General features: G+C 45.9%; 1 protein-coding gene across 1 annotated transcript in view; it reads right to left on the bottom strand.

Moving 5' to 3' along the window:
* LOC139649470 (NLR family CARD domain-containing protein 3-like) overlaps nt 1-16483 on the bottom strand; it is a 44991-nt gene that overhangs the window by 4219 nt on the left and 24289 nt on the right. Inside the window, exons 10-11 of the mRNA XM_071525882.1 lie at nt 686-859; nt 448-494 (exon numbers count right to left, since the gene is read on the bottom strand). Coding sequence (XP_071381983.1) covers nt 448-494; nt 686-859 — 221 coding nt within the window. The remainder of the gene's footprint in view (nt 1-447; nt 495-685; nt 860-16483) is intronic.

Genomic DNA, 16483 nt, shown 5'->3' with positions numbered 1-16483 from the left:
TTTATATAGCGCTTTTCTAGGTACTCAAAGCGCTTCACATATCGGGGGGGGGGGGGGGGGACTCAACTCATCTACCACCGATGTGCAGCACCACCTGGGTGATGCACGGCAGCCAGTTTGCGCCAGAACGCTCACCACACATCAGCTATCTCAGTGGAGAGTAGAGGACTGAAAGAGCCAATTAGGTAACAAGGGATGATTAGGTGGCCATGATGGAAGGGAGGCCTGTTTGGGAATTTTGCCAGGGCACCGGGGTTACACCCCTACTCTTGCGATGAGTGCCGATGGGATCTTTATTGACCACAGAGTCAGGACCTCGGTTTAACGTCTCATCCGAAGGATCTGAGCTGAATGGACGTCACATGCTGTGGTGTAGATGGACTTTCTATCTCAGCAGTTGAATGTGTGTTGCTTTGTTTTCATGAATCAAACTAAATACACACTTACATTTCCTCAGACCTGGTTTCAGCCACTGCTCTCCACCATGGTCCACACTGGGGAATAAACAAAGTCAGACCAGCAGATTATCTTTGATGATGGAAACATGGACATTTAATAACCTTCAATATGAAGGATTTCCACTCATATCCTCCATTAAACATTAAACAGTATTCCTCATCTTCTCAGTGTGACAGAGAAAATGTGTGTGACTCTCAGCCTTCTAGCAGACGTTGCCTCTCCATACCTGAGAGAGTCCAGTCTCCAGAGTGGATCCTCCAGTCCAGCAGAGAGCAGCTTCTCTCCTGAGGCTCCTGGATGATTGTAGCTCAGGTCCAGCTCTCTCAGATGGGAGGGGTTGGAGCTCAGAGCTGAGGCCAGAGAAGCACAGCCTTCCTCTGTGAGCAGACAGCCTGACAGCCTGCACACACACACACACACACACACACACACACACACACACAAAAGCAGCAAACAGATACGTGTTGTTGCATTTTCTTCCAGTATAGTTTGTAGCGCTGATAAAATGATATTGATAATTATCTCAGTTAAATTTTCCTCGATTTCAAAATAAAATCAGCTTGATAACTTTTAATAATGACTACAGCAGAGTTCCTCTGTATAATTCCGGTTCTCTATCGTGTCGAGACTATCTCTCCACCCTACATATCCATATGTACGGGGACTGACCCCCACGGGGGCAGCTGACATGGATACTGTTTAAGACACATCACCTGTGGTGGCCACGCACCGATTAGCAACCCGTGGTTATATAAGCACCACGCATGCGTGGCCTCTCCAATACCTTGATTTCCACGGTCAAGCAGTCAGACGTGTGTCTATCTTGGCATTTGAGTTGTGCATGATTTAGCGTGTGTGTTTTGACATCAGCATTGTCCGCTTACCTAGTGAGCAGGAGAGCTGGTCTATGGGCCCCTCTCTGGATCGCTGCATTGTCCTTTCTACACAGGCTGGTTAAAGCGTGGCAGCTTGCAATGCCGCAGCTTGCAATGCCGGTCTGCTTGCATAGCCATCATCTTACATGAAATCCGACCTCGTCGGAGGAAGCGGCGAGCGTGCTTCCAAGATGATCGCTACACCACCGTGGCCAAGTGTGGCTTGTGTGTATCGGCGGCAGTGCCGTCTAACGGCCACAGCCGTAGTCCCTCGTGGAATCCGACCTAGTTGGATGACGCAAACAGGCGTACTTTAGCCGTGGGTAATTCCAAAGGGGAAAACAAACGGGAAAAGCCGAGTGACTGACATGCCTCCAGGGTCCACTTGGGGTGAATAGTGCCACTGAGTGCATAATTTCCTTTCAGTTCACAAGCATTCACATATATTTGTTGTGCAGAGAACATGGCAAGCCCAGTAGGCCACACCTGTTTGGGCTGTGGGATAAGGATGCCTATGGAGGATGGTCACGATCAATGTGTGCATTGCTTCGGGCTGGACCATGCACGCATGGCCAGCCGGGACCCGGCCTCCTGCATGAATTGTTTTATCCTGCCAGCTAGAGTGAGGGAGGCTAGGGCATTTTTCATCTGCTACCCAGCACCCCGCCTCCGCCCTGGTAGAGTAGGAGGAGCTGGATCTGGTATGCCCCATGTCAGATGCATCGGATGAAGGGGAAATTGACATCCTGGGGTTTGACTCAGAGGGCGAAGACCAGGTCAGGTGTGTGTGGTGAAGCAGGTAGAAGAGGAGCAGGAGCAGGAGCAACCACCTCCCCTCTATCACCAGCTCATTACTCGGGCCGCTGGGGCATTGGAAATCGGAATGCCAGCGGAGCAGGGCCGGAGGGCCTCCCGTTTTGATGATGAAGAAGCAGGTCAGTCGTGCTCTTTTTCTGTACCACTGCTTCCTGATGTAGAGGAACTGGTACTTCAGATGGTTTGCTAAACCATCTGAAGCCCATCGCTGGTCAGGTCTATGTAGATGGCTGGCATGTGTGCATGGTCGGGAGAGGATTGGCTGTGGACCGCCACCTCCCATGGATCAGGCTTTAGAGCCCTTGGTGTCGGTCTTGGGGTAGCCGAGCTGCCTGAGCAGGAACACTAAAATGATGGATGCCATGCTCGCCAGAATGCATGGAGCTGTGGCAATTCAGGGATAGCTGGTTAACACGGGGACCTTGTATCAGCGCCAGCTGGCCAAACAGTTGGAGGAGGGAGGCTCCGACCTAGCTGTAGAGGTGCAGCAGGTGTCCTCGCTCCTAGCTAAGCTGATGAAAGAGCAAGTGGTGGCAACTGGCAGGGCCATGGCCTCCCTCTGGATGGTGAGGCAGCACCTCTGGCTGTCTCAGTCACGGTCCTCATTCCCAAAAAAGATGGGAGACTCAGACCGATTTTGGATTTGAGAGGGCTAAACAAATTTTTGAGACCCCTACGATGCAAGATGTTGACTGTGCCGAGGGTTCGACAGGCCATCCTCCAAGGCGACTGGTTTGCCACGATCGACCTAGAGGATGCATATTTTCAGATCCCAATATGGGAGGGACACAGACACTACCTCAGGTTCACCTTCAACGGCAGAACCTTCGGGTTCTGTGTTCTCCCATTCGCCATATCACTAGCCCCCCACACGTTCACAAGGTGCATGAAGGCAGTCGTGGGACCCTTGCGTCGGGAGGGTCTTCGCATCCGCAATTACCTGGACGACAGGCTGGTGTGTGCTCGCTCGGAGGAGCAGTGCTGCAACAATGTGACCCGGCTCCTGCAGCACTTAGAGCACCTAGTCCTGCGCCTCAACAGGAGGAAGAGCAGGCTCCAGCCCTCACAGTCCATGGAGTTCCTAGGCATGTGTTTGGATGCCAGAGCAGGAACTCTTTCCCTAACTCCAGCAAGACCAGCCGCCCTCAGGGCTTGCTTGTCCCAGTTCCGTTCGGGGGCCAGGGTAACCTGGGCCCAGTATTTCAAACGTGATCTGACAGGATTATCCTGGTCGGATTGGATTAAATCTAGATCTGATCTGAAAACTGGGTATTTCAACACAGATCAGGAGAATCCTGATCCTGAAGATCAGGGTTTCAGCTCTGGTAATCCAATCCTCCCTTGAATCCAGATAAAAGGCTGATTTGGGTATTTCAAAAGTTAAGTCAGATATCTGGATCAACTTGATACCAAAATTTCAGGATCATTTGAATCCCACCTCAGAGGTGGATTTGACTTGGACTGACAAACTCTCAGCTCATACTTCTCCTAGATATTGTTACTCAAGATGTTCGTTACACTTAAGTGTTAGTGTTGTACTTCTAACAAGTAATTTAAGTAATATCAAAAAATTTAAAGCATAGTAAAAATTTTGACCACACTGTAAAACTGCTGTAAATAAAATTACAATTATTTCTCAAATTCTAGTTCACCAAACATTGTAACTTGCATGTACCAAAACAGAGAAAGACAAAGGGATGCAGGGTCCAAACAAAGTTTTATTCCAACAAAGACATGTCAAATAATGTGACCACTAACTAAAACAGGACCATGCTATTTCAAATGTCAAGCTGTTTCTCTAACAGCTTGATTTTCAATTCTGTCTCTTTTTGCTGAAGCAGCGTCAGCTTAATTTGCTCTTTGGCCAGTTCAGTCTGTTTGATTGCCCTTTCTGTCTCCATTTTGAGGAGCCTCTCATAGGCTTCCTCATCACCGGCATTAGGCTACTGTAGCATTCTGAACCTTCTGAACAAACCTTGTAGTTAATACTCAAACTGTGTTGCGTTGTGTTTTCTAAGCACTGAGCAGGTCTGTACACAATGCAGCCTGCTTATACTGTAAATCTGCCGTGTTGCAAATGACGTGACGCTAATGATAGCCGCTAATGATAGCCCGCTAGCTGCTTAACACACAAGTCAATGGAGCCGCGTTAGCTCCCGTTAGCACGGCCGCGTCTCAATTAGAGATCGCCACGGCCTGCTTTTAATAAGGTGACAATTCAAATAGTTGGCTTGCATGATGTGTTGGTTGCCGTTCGTATGGTATTAAAACCGCTACACAATAGACGACGGTTAACTTACACTTTTGACGTGAAAGTCGGCTCTGTGCTACTCCTTTCATGAAGTAGTCCGCCATGTTTCAGATCCCGGAGGCGGAGACTTGAGATTGGGAAATCCGTATCCGGCCAGGTAGGGATCACAGTGATCCACCCTGCCTGTGTTTTGAAATACTCAGATAAAGTCAGCAGGATCACCGTGATCCATGACTGAGAAAAGGAGGATTTCATTATCCGGATTATTCTGATCCAGATTACAAGTTTTGAAATACTGGGCCCTGGAGATTGTGCCTCCGCCTCTTGGGGTTGATGGCTGCCACAGTGCACATTGTGCCCCTGGCTCTTCTGAACATGCACCCAGTGCAGCGCTGCCTCCTGAGCCTTGGACTTTGCCCACAGAGAAATCTACAAGCCAGTGTGTTGGTGACACACAGACTGCGTGTAGCTCTCCGTTGGTGGGAGCAGCCAGCCAACTTAACACGGGACAATGCACTGGGGCCGGTGTTGCGTCGCCAGGTGGTGTCATCTGATGTCTCCCTGGTAGGCTGGGGAGCCATCCACGAGGGCAAAGGCATCAGCAGCCAGTGGCACGGACCCTGGTTAGCATGGCACATCAATCTTCTGGAATTACAGGCTATCTGTCTAGCTTTTCTGCACTTCCTGCTAGAGCTGAGGAACCACCATGTGCTGGTGAGAACAGACAGTACAGTGGCAGCAGCGTATATAAACAGGCAGGGGGGCCTGGGCTCCCCTCGCCTTTGCAGATTGGCTCGGACAACATGGGAGTGGGCACATCCACAGTTCAAGTCCCTGAGGGCAATGCACCTGCCGGGTCAGGTGAACCTTGCAGTGGATCAGCTCTCCAGGGGGGGACCCCTCCCCGGAGAATGGAGGCTGCATCCAGAGGTTGTGAGCGAGATCTGGGACCGCTTTGGTACAGCCATAGCCGATCTCTTCGCCTCAAGGGAGACAGCTCACCTTCTGTAACTGTTGCAATTATATTGCTTATATAATTTATATAATTTGTCTACTTTTTCTAAGACTGTCATAATTGAGAGTGAATTTAAGTTGCCTTTGTTATTTATACATAATTTCAGTTAGTACAAGTAATAGTACTTTTATTTTGAAGTCTCAGCCCCAAGTTATGTACAAGTCTCGTCGTGCTGCTCTCGCGTGAGTGAGACTCTTAAGCAAGCAGCAAGCGAGGACATCATATATGCGCCGGTGAAAAGTTTATGCTGGTCAAAATAGACTTTAATTTTATGTGAACGGTTATAAGGAAGACTCGAAGACTATTCCCTTTTGCAGCATGCAGCCAACGAGGTATTTTGTTTTGTCTGTATTACTTTGGTAATATGTTATTCCACATGCTGTGCATGCTATTGTTTTATGTTATGCTAACATGGGCTCTATATTTTCTCGTCAATACTGTGTGTTTAGTTTTCACGGTGGATTTGGAGAGAAGCCTTCAAATAAACCAGTAGCAAGAAAGCCACTTGTGTCTGCCTGTGCTTCGAGGGAATTACAGTGAAAACTCGGACTGTTCATCGACGCGAGTGGGCAGTAAGGGACAGCGGCAAGTTCAAAGGACCAGCGGGCTTGTCACGACGTGATTACGGCGCACGGAGCTGTCATTGAAGGACTGACAGATGAGTTGAAAACACGCACTATACACCACATAAAGAAGTAAGAAGACGCACACAGTGTTAAAGAGCAACGTTATTAAGACAAAGCCATAAAGAACTTGGACACTAATAAGTCAAGAGTGGTCTAAGAAGAGGGCTTTTGTAAAGGTTTGCCAAAGGATTCTTACTGTGAATGATAGTTACTGTGGTGTGTGTGGTAAATGTTTTGACTTATTTGCTCATGTAATTTAGTTGAAGCTTGCCATTTATAGACACATTTAAGGTGCCAAATTTAAAGAGTAAATACATTTTCTCATTGAACTTTATATATTTCAAATTTAAAGTGTATTTTTGGAAATAAGTGAAGGCTATTTGCCATTTGATATTGAAGTTTTCAGAAGTTTGTTATATATATATTGAGTGTATTTTGAAAGGTAATATCCAAAGTTGAATTCAGCTGGTTTTGTTTTTGCACATTTTCAATTTCTAAGTGCATTTTGAACTCTATTGAAATACTGTTATTTAAATCATACCATTTGATTTGTTTAAGCCTTTAAGTATTTATATTTAAGAGACATTTACATTTGAGTAAGTGTTAAAGGTTGATTTAGAGGTTTCATTTACTATGTACATCTTCTATTTACAAAATTGAGTCAATTTAAAGCAATGATTCTAAAATGTCAGAGCCAAGTGAGCCTACAATTCAGGTAAGGGACAGTGTTAGGGATAGTGCAAATTCCCAAGACCGACCTGAAGAAGGTCGAGTGAGTGGTGCTGCAGCCCAGCAAGAGGAAGCGCAACAGCTAAGACGAAGTCAGAGAACCAGAACTCTAACAGAAAAGGGTAGAGAAATGCAAGTCGAACAAATTAAAGCGCTTCAACAAAGGTTTAACTATATTTATAACAAATGGAGAACACAAGTTAAATCTTCTAAGCAGCCATTATCACAACCAACAGAGCCTTTATCTGATGATCTGCTTAATGATATCATTGGTGATGTCAGGAGTCTTTCTGTAGATGTCCAGCGTGTTTATGATGAACTACGTAAAGTCTCAACTCCAGACCAGGACACGCGTCGAAGAGTGGATCTGTGTGTAGAGATTTCTACGTTCATTGTATCCAGAGCCTCAAGTCGACTGGACGGAAGGATTCTAGAAGAAGAAGAACAAGATTGGCCGGAAGCAGGCTCTCTCTTCGACTCAAGTACTTGTAAATCGGGTTCTGTCACTTCTATCTTGAAAGGTGCCTCAGAGCATTCAAGCAGGTCTTCTGTAAAACGACAAGAAGCTGCCGCTGACGCTGCTGCAAGCCAAGCAGTTCTGAAAGTGTTACAAGAACAAGAAAGAGAACAATTGGAAATACAGCACCTAGAAGCAGAAGCTAAAAAGAAGATAGCTAATCAAGAGGCAGCAGTTGTAAAGCGTCGTTTAGAACAAGAAGCAGAAGAGGTGAAACGAAGAATACAGAGAGAGGAAGAGGAAGCTAAAATTAAAGCTAACCAGGAAGAAGAGCATGCAGCTCTACAAAAGACTCTGGAGGAAAAACGGAGAAAGGTACAGCATTTGGAGGCAGTGAAAGGTCTCAATGCAGCACGAGCAAGAATGCAGGTGTACGATCAAGTGATGGCCATAGAAGAAGAGCGGAAAGACATACTAGAACATGAGATGGTAGCAGATAACCAAGTGCCTGCTCCCACAAGTCCTCTGTCCCTGTATACGTCTCCCGTACCACAAGCTGTGACCACCTCCTCAAATGAAAGTACAACAGAGCTCGTTAAGGTGCTGGCAGGCGCTTTAAGTGCAAACAGAATTCCAATTCCTGAACCTTCAGTATTCAGTGGGGATCCATTGAAATACAATGACTGGAAACTCTCCTTTGAAACACTGATCGACCAGAAGAACATTCAAGACAAAGAGAAGATATACTACCTCCGTAGATATGTAAGTGGACAAGCTAAGAAAGCACTCGATGGCTATTTCCTACTCGGAACCAAATCTGCCTATGTTGCTGCATGGGAGATTTTGGAGGAGAGATACGGAAATCCATTTACAATTGCGAAATCGTACAGAGACAAGCTCCAAGCGTGGCCCAAGATGGGATCTAAGGACAGCTTTGAGTTCAGAGAGTTCGTCGATTTTCTCCGTAGTTGCGAGGCTGCCATGGTCCACATCAAGGCGTTGGAAATCTTGAATGACTGTAATGAAAACAGGAAAATTCTTTCTAAGTTACCGGATTGGCTAACAGCGAGATGGAACCGGAAGGTTATTGAAGTAGAAGAAGAGAGTAACCAATTCCCCTCCTTCAGCCAATTTGTCAAATTTCTGTCAAGGGAAGCAAAAATTGCCTGCAACCCTGTCACATCGCTGCAGTCACTGAAACAAGGTGAGGCTGAAAAACCAAAATGCCAAAGACATCAAAGCTTCGGAGCAAAGTCACTGACCACAAGTTCCAGTGAAAATACTGTCATAACATGCATTTTCTGTAAGAAGACCTGGCATACTTTGCACAAATGCAGGAAGTTCATGGAGAAAGCAGTTTCAGACAGAATCAAATTCGTTCAAGCCGAAAGGCTATGCTTTGGTTGTCTCAAGTCTGGTCACTACTCAAAGAGTTGCAACAGTAGGAGTGTTTGCGACATGTGCCACAAGCGGCATCCTACCTGTCTGCACGAGGAGCGAGCCAAAGAAGAACAAAGACCGTCACAAGCCAAGCAAAATCCAAGTCAAAAGAAGCCAAGTACAAGTCAAGAAAACTACAAAGAAAAACCTCAATCAATACAACACAAGGAAACAACCACAGTCGCTACTTCAAATAGAGTAATACTTGATGAAGCTAACACGCAAACAGCTGCAATAATTCCTGTCTGGCTTTCATCCATAACTCAACCAGCAAAGGAAGTCCTTGTATATGCTCTGTTGGATTCTCAAAGCGACACAACCTTTGTTCTAAGTGAAGTAGCTGAAGCTTTGGAAGCAAACAAAGAACATGTCAAGCTCAAGCTCTCTACTATGACCTCAAGAACCACAGTAGTAAGTTCTCAAAGAGTAAACGACCTACAAGTCCGAGGCTTTTACTCCGGTAAGAAGATCCCCTTACCACCAGTCTACACGCGTGAGTTTATTCCAGCCAACAGAACTCACATACCAACAAATGAAACTGCAAAAGCTTGGTCCCATCTAGAGCACCTCCAAGAAGAGATAGCATCTCTGCAGGACTGCGAAGTAGGTCTGCTCATTGGGTACAACTGCTCACAAGCCCTACTTCCAAGGGACGTTGTGTCTGGCAAAGAAAATCAGCCTTACGCACAGCGTACAGACCTTGGATGGAGTATTGTTGGCCACGGGAATCCCTGTGTAGACTACGGCGACGCCATCGGAATCAGCCATCGCATAGTAGTGAGACAAGTGACACCAGGTATGGAGCCTTCTATCAATCTCAAAACTGAAGTACACTATGTGAGCCGAACCAAAGTAAAAGAAATTACTCCCTCAGACATCATAAAGGTCCTTGAATCAGACTTCTCAGAAAGAGCTGGAGAAGATGATCCTGTGTCTCAAGAAGATCTCAAGTTCCTGTCGAAGTTGAGAGAAAACATCACACAAAAGGACAATGGTCACTACGAAATGCCATTACCGTTTAAAGAGGAAAGACCAAAATTACCTAACAACAAGACATGTGCAATACACCGCTTGAATTGTCTTGAAAGGAGATTAAAGAAAGATCAAAGGTATTACAAAGACTACGTAAACTTCATGGATGAGATCATTTCACGTGGCGACGCAGAGAAGGTCCCTGAGGAAGAAATTGACAACAATTCGGCTTGGTACATTCCACATCATGGAGTTTATCATCCACAGAAACCAGGGAAAATACGTATAGTATTTGACTGTTCTGCCAAGTTTCAAGGAACATCCCTCAACGACCATCTGCTCACCGGTCCTGACTTGACAAATACATTGGTGGGTGTCCTATGCCGCTTCCGAAAAGGTTCTGTTGCAGTCATGTGTGACATCGAAAAAATGTTCTACCAGTTTCACGTGAAAGAGGAAGATCAAGATTATTTAAGATTCCTATGGTGGGAAAATGGCAACTTGGAAACCACCCCATCAATCTACAGAATGAAGGTCCACTTGTTTGGAGCGGCCTCGTCTCCTGGCTGTGCCAACTTCGGCCTGAAACATCTGGCAGCACAAGGGCAAGGTCAGTTCAGCGAAGACGCCATACGCTTCATTCAAAGAAATTTCTATGTAGACGATGGTCTGACAAGCGTTCAAACTAAGAAGGAAGCCATCCAACTTGTCAAAGAATCAAGAGAACTTTGCAGCACTGGCAAGTTAAGACTCCACAAGTTTGTTTCCAACAGTGAGAACGTGATGGCAACCATCCCAGAAGAAGAATGCGCCACAATCAAAGATCTAGACATGGCCTTGAGTTTACCACATATGGAGAGAGCTCTTGGAGTAGAGTGGTGCATCACATCTGACTCATTCAAATTCAGAGTTCAAGTAAAACTCAATCCGCTAACAAGAAGAGGTGTGCTCTCTACCGTAGCCTCTATGTATGATCCCTTGGGGTTCATGGCACCCTTCGTCCTTTTGGGGAAACAAATACTCCAGCAAATGTGCAGAGAGAAGATCGGCTGGGATGAGGAACTTCCGGAAAACCTAAGACCGCGGTGGGAGGCCTGGATCAGAGACCTACCTAAGCTGGCTGAAATGCAAATCAAAAGATGCTTCTTACCTCCAAGTTTCGGCAACGTTAAAAGGTATGAGCTTCACCATTTTGCGGATGCAAGTGTCTCCGGATACGGTGAATGTACTTACCTGCGAGCCATTAACAAGTTAGACGAAGTCCATTGCTGTCTGGTAATGGGAAAGTCAAGAGTTTCACCAACCAATGTCACAACTATACCGAGACTTGAACTCTCTGCGGCAGTTGTTGCAGTTCGAACCAGCGACATGCTCCGGAATGAGCTAGAAATCCAAGATCTGCAAGAGTTCTTTTGGACGGATTCCACAGTCGTTCTTGGCTACATAAACAATGACGCCAGAAGGTTTCAAGTGTTTGTAGCCAACCGAATACAGAGAATTAAGTCAAGTACAAAGCCTGAACAATGGGCTTATGTTGCCTCTGAGGACAATCCGGCAGATCATGCCTCTCGAGGTTTGACTGCAGAGCAACTTAAGACCTCAAACTGGTTCACAGGACCAAAGTTTCTGTGGCAAAAAGAACTACCTGACAGAGAACGCAAGGTGGGAGAAATCAAGGAAAATGATCCTGAACTCCGCAAGGCCCTTGTGTGTAACACTAAGGCAAAGGAAGACAGATCATTATTGGATCGCCTACAGAAATTCTCTGATTGGTCAAGGGCAGTAAGAGCAGTTGCCAGATTGAAACGACAAATCAAAGAATACAAAGGTGTGAAGCAAAGAACCAACGAAAGTACAAGCCTAGAAGAAAGGAAAGAAGCAGAACTTACTATTATCAAGTTAGTTCAAGAAGACGCATTCTCAGATGAGATAAAGAGCTTGAAACTAAAGAAAGTACTTGCCAAGACCAAAGACAGTAAGCTGTTCAAGTTAAGTCCATTCTTGGACGAAGAAGGTATCCTAAGGGTGGGAGGACGCCTAAGTCAAGCCACGTTGCACCCACACGTGAAGCATCCGGCAATACTCCCAAAGAACAGCCACATATCAGCTTTACTTATCAAGCACCTTCACGAAAGAGTACATCATCAAGGACGTGGAATGACGATGAACGAACTGCGAGCTAATGGATGGTGGATCCTGGGATGCAGCAGTGCAGTCTCGTCACACATCTTCAAATGTGTCAAGTGCAGAAAGTACAGAAGACGTACTGAAGAACAAAGAATGGGTGACTTACCACAAGATAGAACGGAAACAACTCCACCTTTTGCTTACACCGGCATAGACTGCTTTGGTCCGATCTATGTTAAAGAAGGAAGGAAGGGTCTCAAAAGATATGGTCTCTTACTTACCTGTTTATGTTCAAGGGCCATACACATAGAGATGATTGATGACATGACAACTGACGCATTTATTAATGCCTTAAGAGCGGTTATTGCCATAAGAGGAAATGTTCGTCAACTAAGATGTGACCAAGGAACCAATTTTGTTGGTGCAAGAAGAGAGTTTACAGAACTCATGAAAGGAATGGATCAAGAAAGAGTGAAGGCTCTAGGATGTGAATTTCTTATGAACCCTCCAGCGGCAAGTCACATGGGCGGTGTTTGGGAGAGGCAAATAAGAACCATAAGAAGTGTTCTTACTGCTATTCTCGACCAGTCAGCACAAAGGCTTGACAGCACCTCTCTAAGGACGTTCCTGTATGAGGTTATGGCCATTATTAACAGCAGACCACTCACCGTGGAACATTTGAATGACCCATCCGGACCTGAACCTTTAACTCCGAACCATATCCTTACAATGAAGTCCACAATCATTCTGCCCCCACCTGGACAATTTGTCAGAGAAGATCTTTATCTGCAGAAGAGGTGGCGCCGAGTGCAGTATTTGGCTAATGAGTTTTGGACTCGATGGAAGAAAGAATATCTTCTGAACTTACAATCAAGACAAAAGTGGCACAAGAACAGAAGGAACTTGAAGGTTAATGACATTGTCCTTCTACAAGATGATCTGGCACCACGCAACGAATGGAAGCTGGCCAGAATCACAGAAATCTATCCAGGGTCAGATAGTAGGGTGAGAAAACTAAGATTGCTGGTTAGTAACACCACATTTGACACAAAGGGGAAACCCACAACTAAAACAGTGTTCCTTGAAAGACCTGTACAGAAGGTTGTTACTCTGCTTGAGGCAGACTAAGGTTTAATGTTTTGCCTGAAATTCCATGTTAAATGGTTAATAACAGGAAATGTTTCATTGAGAAGTTGAAGTGTTTACTTGCAACAACCATTGTGTTTTGAGAAATCCCACACTAAGGTTTGTGTGATTTTGGTGGGAGTGTAACTGTTGCAATTATATTGCTTATATAATTTATATAATTTGTCTACTTTTTCTAAGACTGTCATAATTGAGAGTGAATTTAAGTTGCCTTTGTTATTTATACATAATTTCAGTTAGTACAAGTAATAGTACTTTTATTTTGAAGTCTCAGCCCCAAGTTATGTACAAGTCTCGTCGTGCTGCTCTCGCGTGAGTGAGACTCTTAAGCAAGCAGCAAGCGAGGACATCATATATGCGCCGGTGAAAAGTTTATGCTGGTCAAAATAGACTTTAATTTTATGTGAACGGTTATAAGGAAGACTCGAAGACTATTCCCTTTTGCAGCATGCAGCCAACGAGGTATTTTGTTTTGTCTGTATTACTTTGGTAATATGTTATTCCACATGCTGTGCATGCTATTGTTTTATGTTATGCTAACATGGGCTCTATATTTTCTCGTCAATACTGTGTGTTTAGTTTTCACGGTGGATTTGGAGAGAAGCCTTCAAATAAACCAGTAGCAAGAAAGCCACTTGTGTCTGCCTGTGCTTCGAGGGAATTACACCTTCCCCTCTTTTTCTCCATAGGGAGAGACGGACGATCCTCCCTTGGGCACAGATGCAATGGCACATCAGTGGCCACAAGGCCTCCTGTATGCCTTCCCTCCCTTCATCCTCCTGCACCCACTCCTACAGAGAGTCCAGGTGGAAGAGGTGAGTCTCATCCTGGTGGCCCCCAATTGGCCCCAGATGATCTGGTTCTTGGCAATTGCACCCCTCCTTCAAGGGCGCCCCTGGGAGCTCCCTGTTCGGCGGGACCTCCTGTCCCAGGCCCACGGGACTCTTTTTCATTCCTTTCCCCAGGGGCTCAGGCTTTGGGCCTGGCCCCTGAGAGGGCCGAATTTCTAGCCATGGGGTTGCCCCAGTCTGTGGTTAGCGCTCTGTAGCCCGGGCCCTGTCAACTAGGGCAGCATATTCCTATCGTTGGGGAGTGTTTCAATCGTGGTGCAACTCGCGACAGGTGGATCCCCTCTCCTGCATGGCCCATGACATCCTCCAGTTCTTCCAGGAAATGTTGGAGGTGGGCAAGTCTCCCTCAACTTTGAGTGGAATGGTGGCAGCCATAAAGGCAGCCTGTGTTGTGCCTCAGAAACTGGCAGAGGGTTGTTGCGACCTTATTGCTAAGTTTCTTAAAAGGTGCTCGTAGGGTTACTCCCTACCACAGAAGACCAGCTGTCCCCCATGGGATTTGGAGGTGATGCTGTCAGCCTTGCAGCATGAGCCATTCGAGCCCCTGGAAACAGTTGGGCTGAAATGGCTTTCTCTCAAGTCTGTGTTCTTGTTGGCAATTGTGTGGGCTAAAAGAACGGGTGAGCTCCATGCCCTTTCGATGCATGAGTTATGCTGCCTGGTGATGCTGGGGTGGTGCTGCGCCCAAACCCTGCATTCCACCCTAAGGTCTGGTCCGAGTCCCATGCCAGTCAGTCTATTGAGCTGCACCCTTTCCACCCTCCTCAGGACGGTGAAGCAGGGTTGAGTGGGCAGTCACTGTTGTGCCCTTTAACGGTGTATCTTCATCGGACACGTGCCCACAGGACAACAGACCTGCTCTTTGTCTGTTACAGACCTAACTGCCTTGGGCAACCAGTCTCCAAGACTAGGCTCTCTCATTGGGTTGTGGAAGCAATCCAACAAGCGTATAAGAAGGCAGGCAGGCCGGCCCCAGCAGGGGTGCGTGCACATTCCATGTGAGGCCTCGCTGGTCAACCCCGTCCACCTTTATCAGGTTCTACTGCATGAACATGGCAGCCGGCACCCCATTCACTGAGCGTGTGCTGGGCTCAGTGCAGTAGGACATGGGGACCACGGCTCTTACAAGAACAGACCTTGGCTTGGAGTGATGTCTTTTTCTTTCAAAGCTAGCCTTGCAACCTGGCAGGCTAAGCCTTGGTGGCGTCTTGCGCCTAGGTCATGGGTGTGTACATAGTGTATTTGCAAATACTTCCTTTATTTGAGCACATGGGTGACTCTGGTGGCGGTGACGTCTCATTCGAACTCAACTCAGTAGGTGTAGTAGAGTAATAGAAAACCAACAGACCCAACAGTCATGACATGCATGCTGCTGATTCTGTGTAATTGAATCATTAATTGAAAAGGGCGTGTTCAAAATAATAGCAGTGTGGAGTTCAATTAGTGAGGTCATTCATTCTGTGAAAAAACAGGTGGCCCTTATTTAAGGACGAAGGCAGCAAATGTTGTACATGCTGGTTATAGTGCATTTTATAGACATTGTTCAGAAGAACGGCGTACTTTGATTAAAAAGTTGATTGGAGAGGGGAAAACATATAAAGAAGTGCAGAAAATGATAGGCTGCTCAGCTAAAATGATCTCAAATGCTTTAAAATGGCAACCAAAACCAGAAAGACGTGGAAGAAAACGGAAAACTACCATTCGAATGGATCAAAGAATAGCCAAAATGGCAAAGACTCAGCCAATGATCAGCTCCAGGGAGATCAAAGAAGGTCTAAAGTTACCTGTGAGTACTGTAACAATTAGAAGACGCCTATGTGAAGCCAAGCTATCGGCAAGAAGCCCCCGCAAAGTCCCATTGTTGCAAAAACGACATGTGCTGAAGAGGTTACAATTTGCCAAAGAACACATTGACTGGCCTAAAGAGAAATGGCACAACATTTTGTGGACTGATGAAAGCAAGATTGTTCTTTTTGGGTCTAGGGGCCGCAGACAGTTTGTCAGACGACCCCCAAACACTGAATTCAAGCCACAGTACACTGTGAAAACAGTGAAGCATGGTGGCGCAAGCATCATGATATGGGGATGTTTCTCATACTATGGTGTCTGGCCTATTTATCGCATACCAGGGATCATGGATCAGTTTGAATACATCAAAATACTTGAAGAGGTCATGTTGCCTTATGCCGAAGAGGAAATGCCCTTGAAATGGGTGTTTCAACAAGACAACGACCCCAAACACACCAGTAAGCGAGCAGCATCTTGGTTCCAGACCAACAAGATTAACGTTATGGAGTGGCCAGCCCAATCCCCAGACCTTAATCCAATAGAAAACTTGTGGGGTGACATCAAACATGCTGTTTCTGAGGCAAAACCAAGAAATGCAGAGGAATTGTGGAATGTAGTCCAATCGTCCTGGGCTGGAATACCTGTTCACAGAAGTTGGTCGACTCCATGCAACACAGATGTGAAGCAGTTCTCAGAAACAGTGGTTATACAACTAAATATTAGTTCAGTGATTCACAGGAAAGCTAAATCTTCAAGCATTTTTCAGTTTATACAGTAAATGTTTGAGTTTGTAAAGAAAAATGCAGACACTGCTATTTTTTTGAACAGCCTAATATTCCTTTTTCTTCACACTGCTATTATTTTGAACACAACTGTATAACCACGGGTTGCTAATCAATGTGTGGCCACCACAGGTGATGTGTCTTAAAGA

This window comes from Centroberyx affinis, unplaced genomic scaffold (genome assembly GCF_046629955.1).
Source record: "Centroberyx affinis isolate AG114_WGS23_722 - 3 ecotype Tasmania unplaced genomic scaffold, CSIRO-AGI_Caff_v1 ptg001352l_1, whole genome shotgun sequence".
Classification (NCBI taxonomy): Eukaryota; Metazoa; Chordata; class Actinopteri; order Beryciformes; family Berycidae; genus Centroberyx; species Centroberyx affinis.
This window is presented reverse-complemented; position numbering and strand designations above follow the sequence as displayed.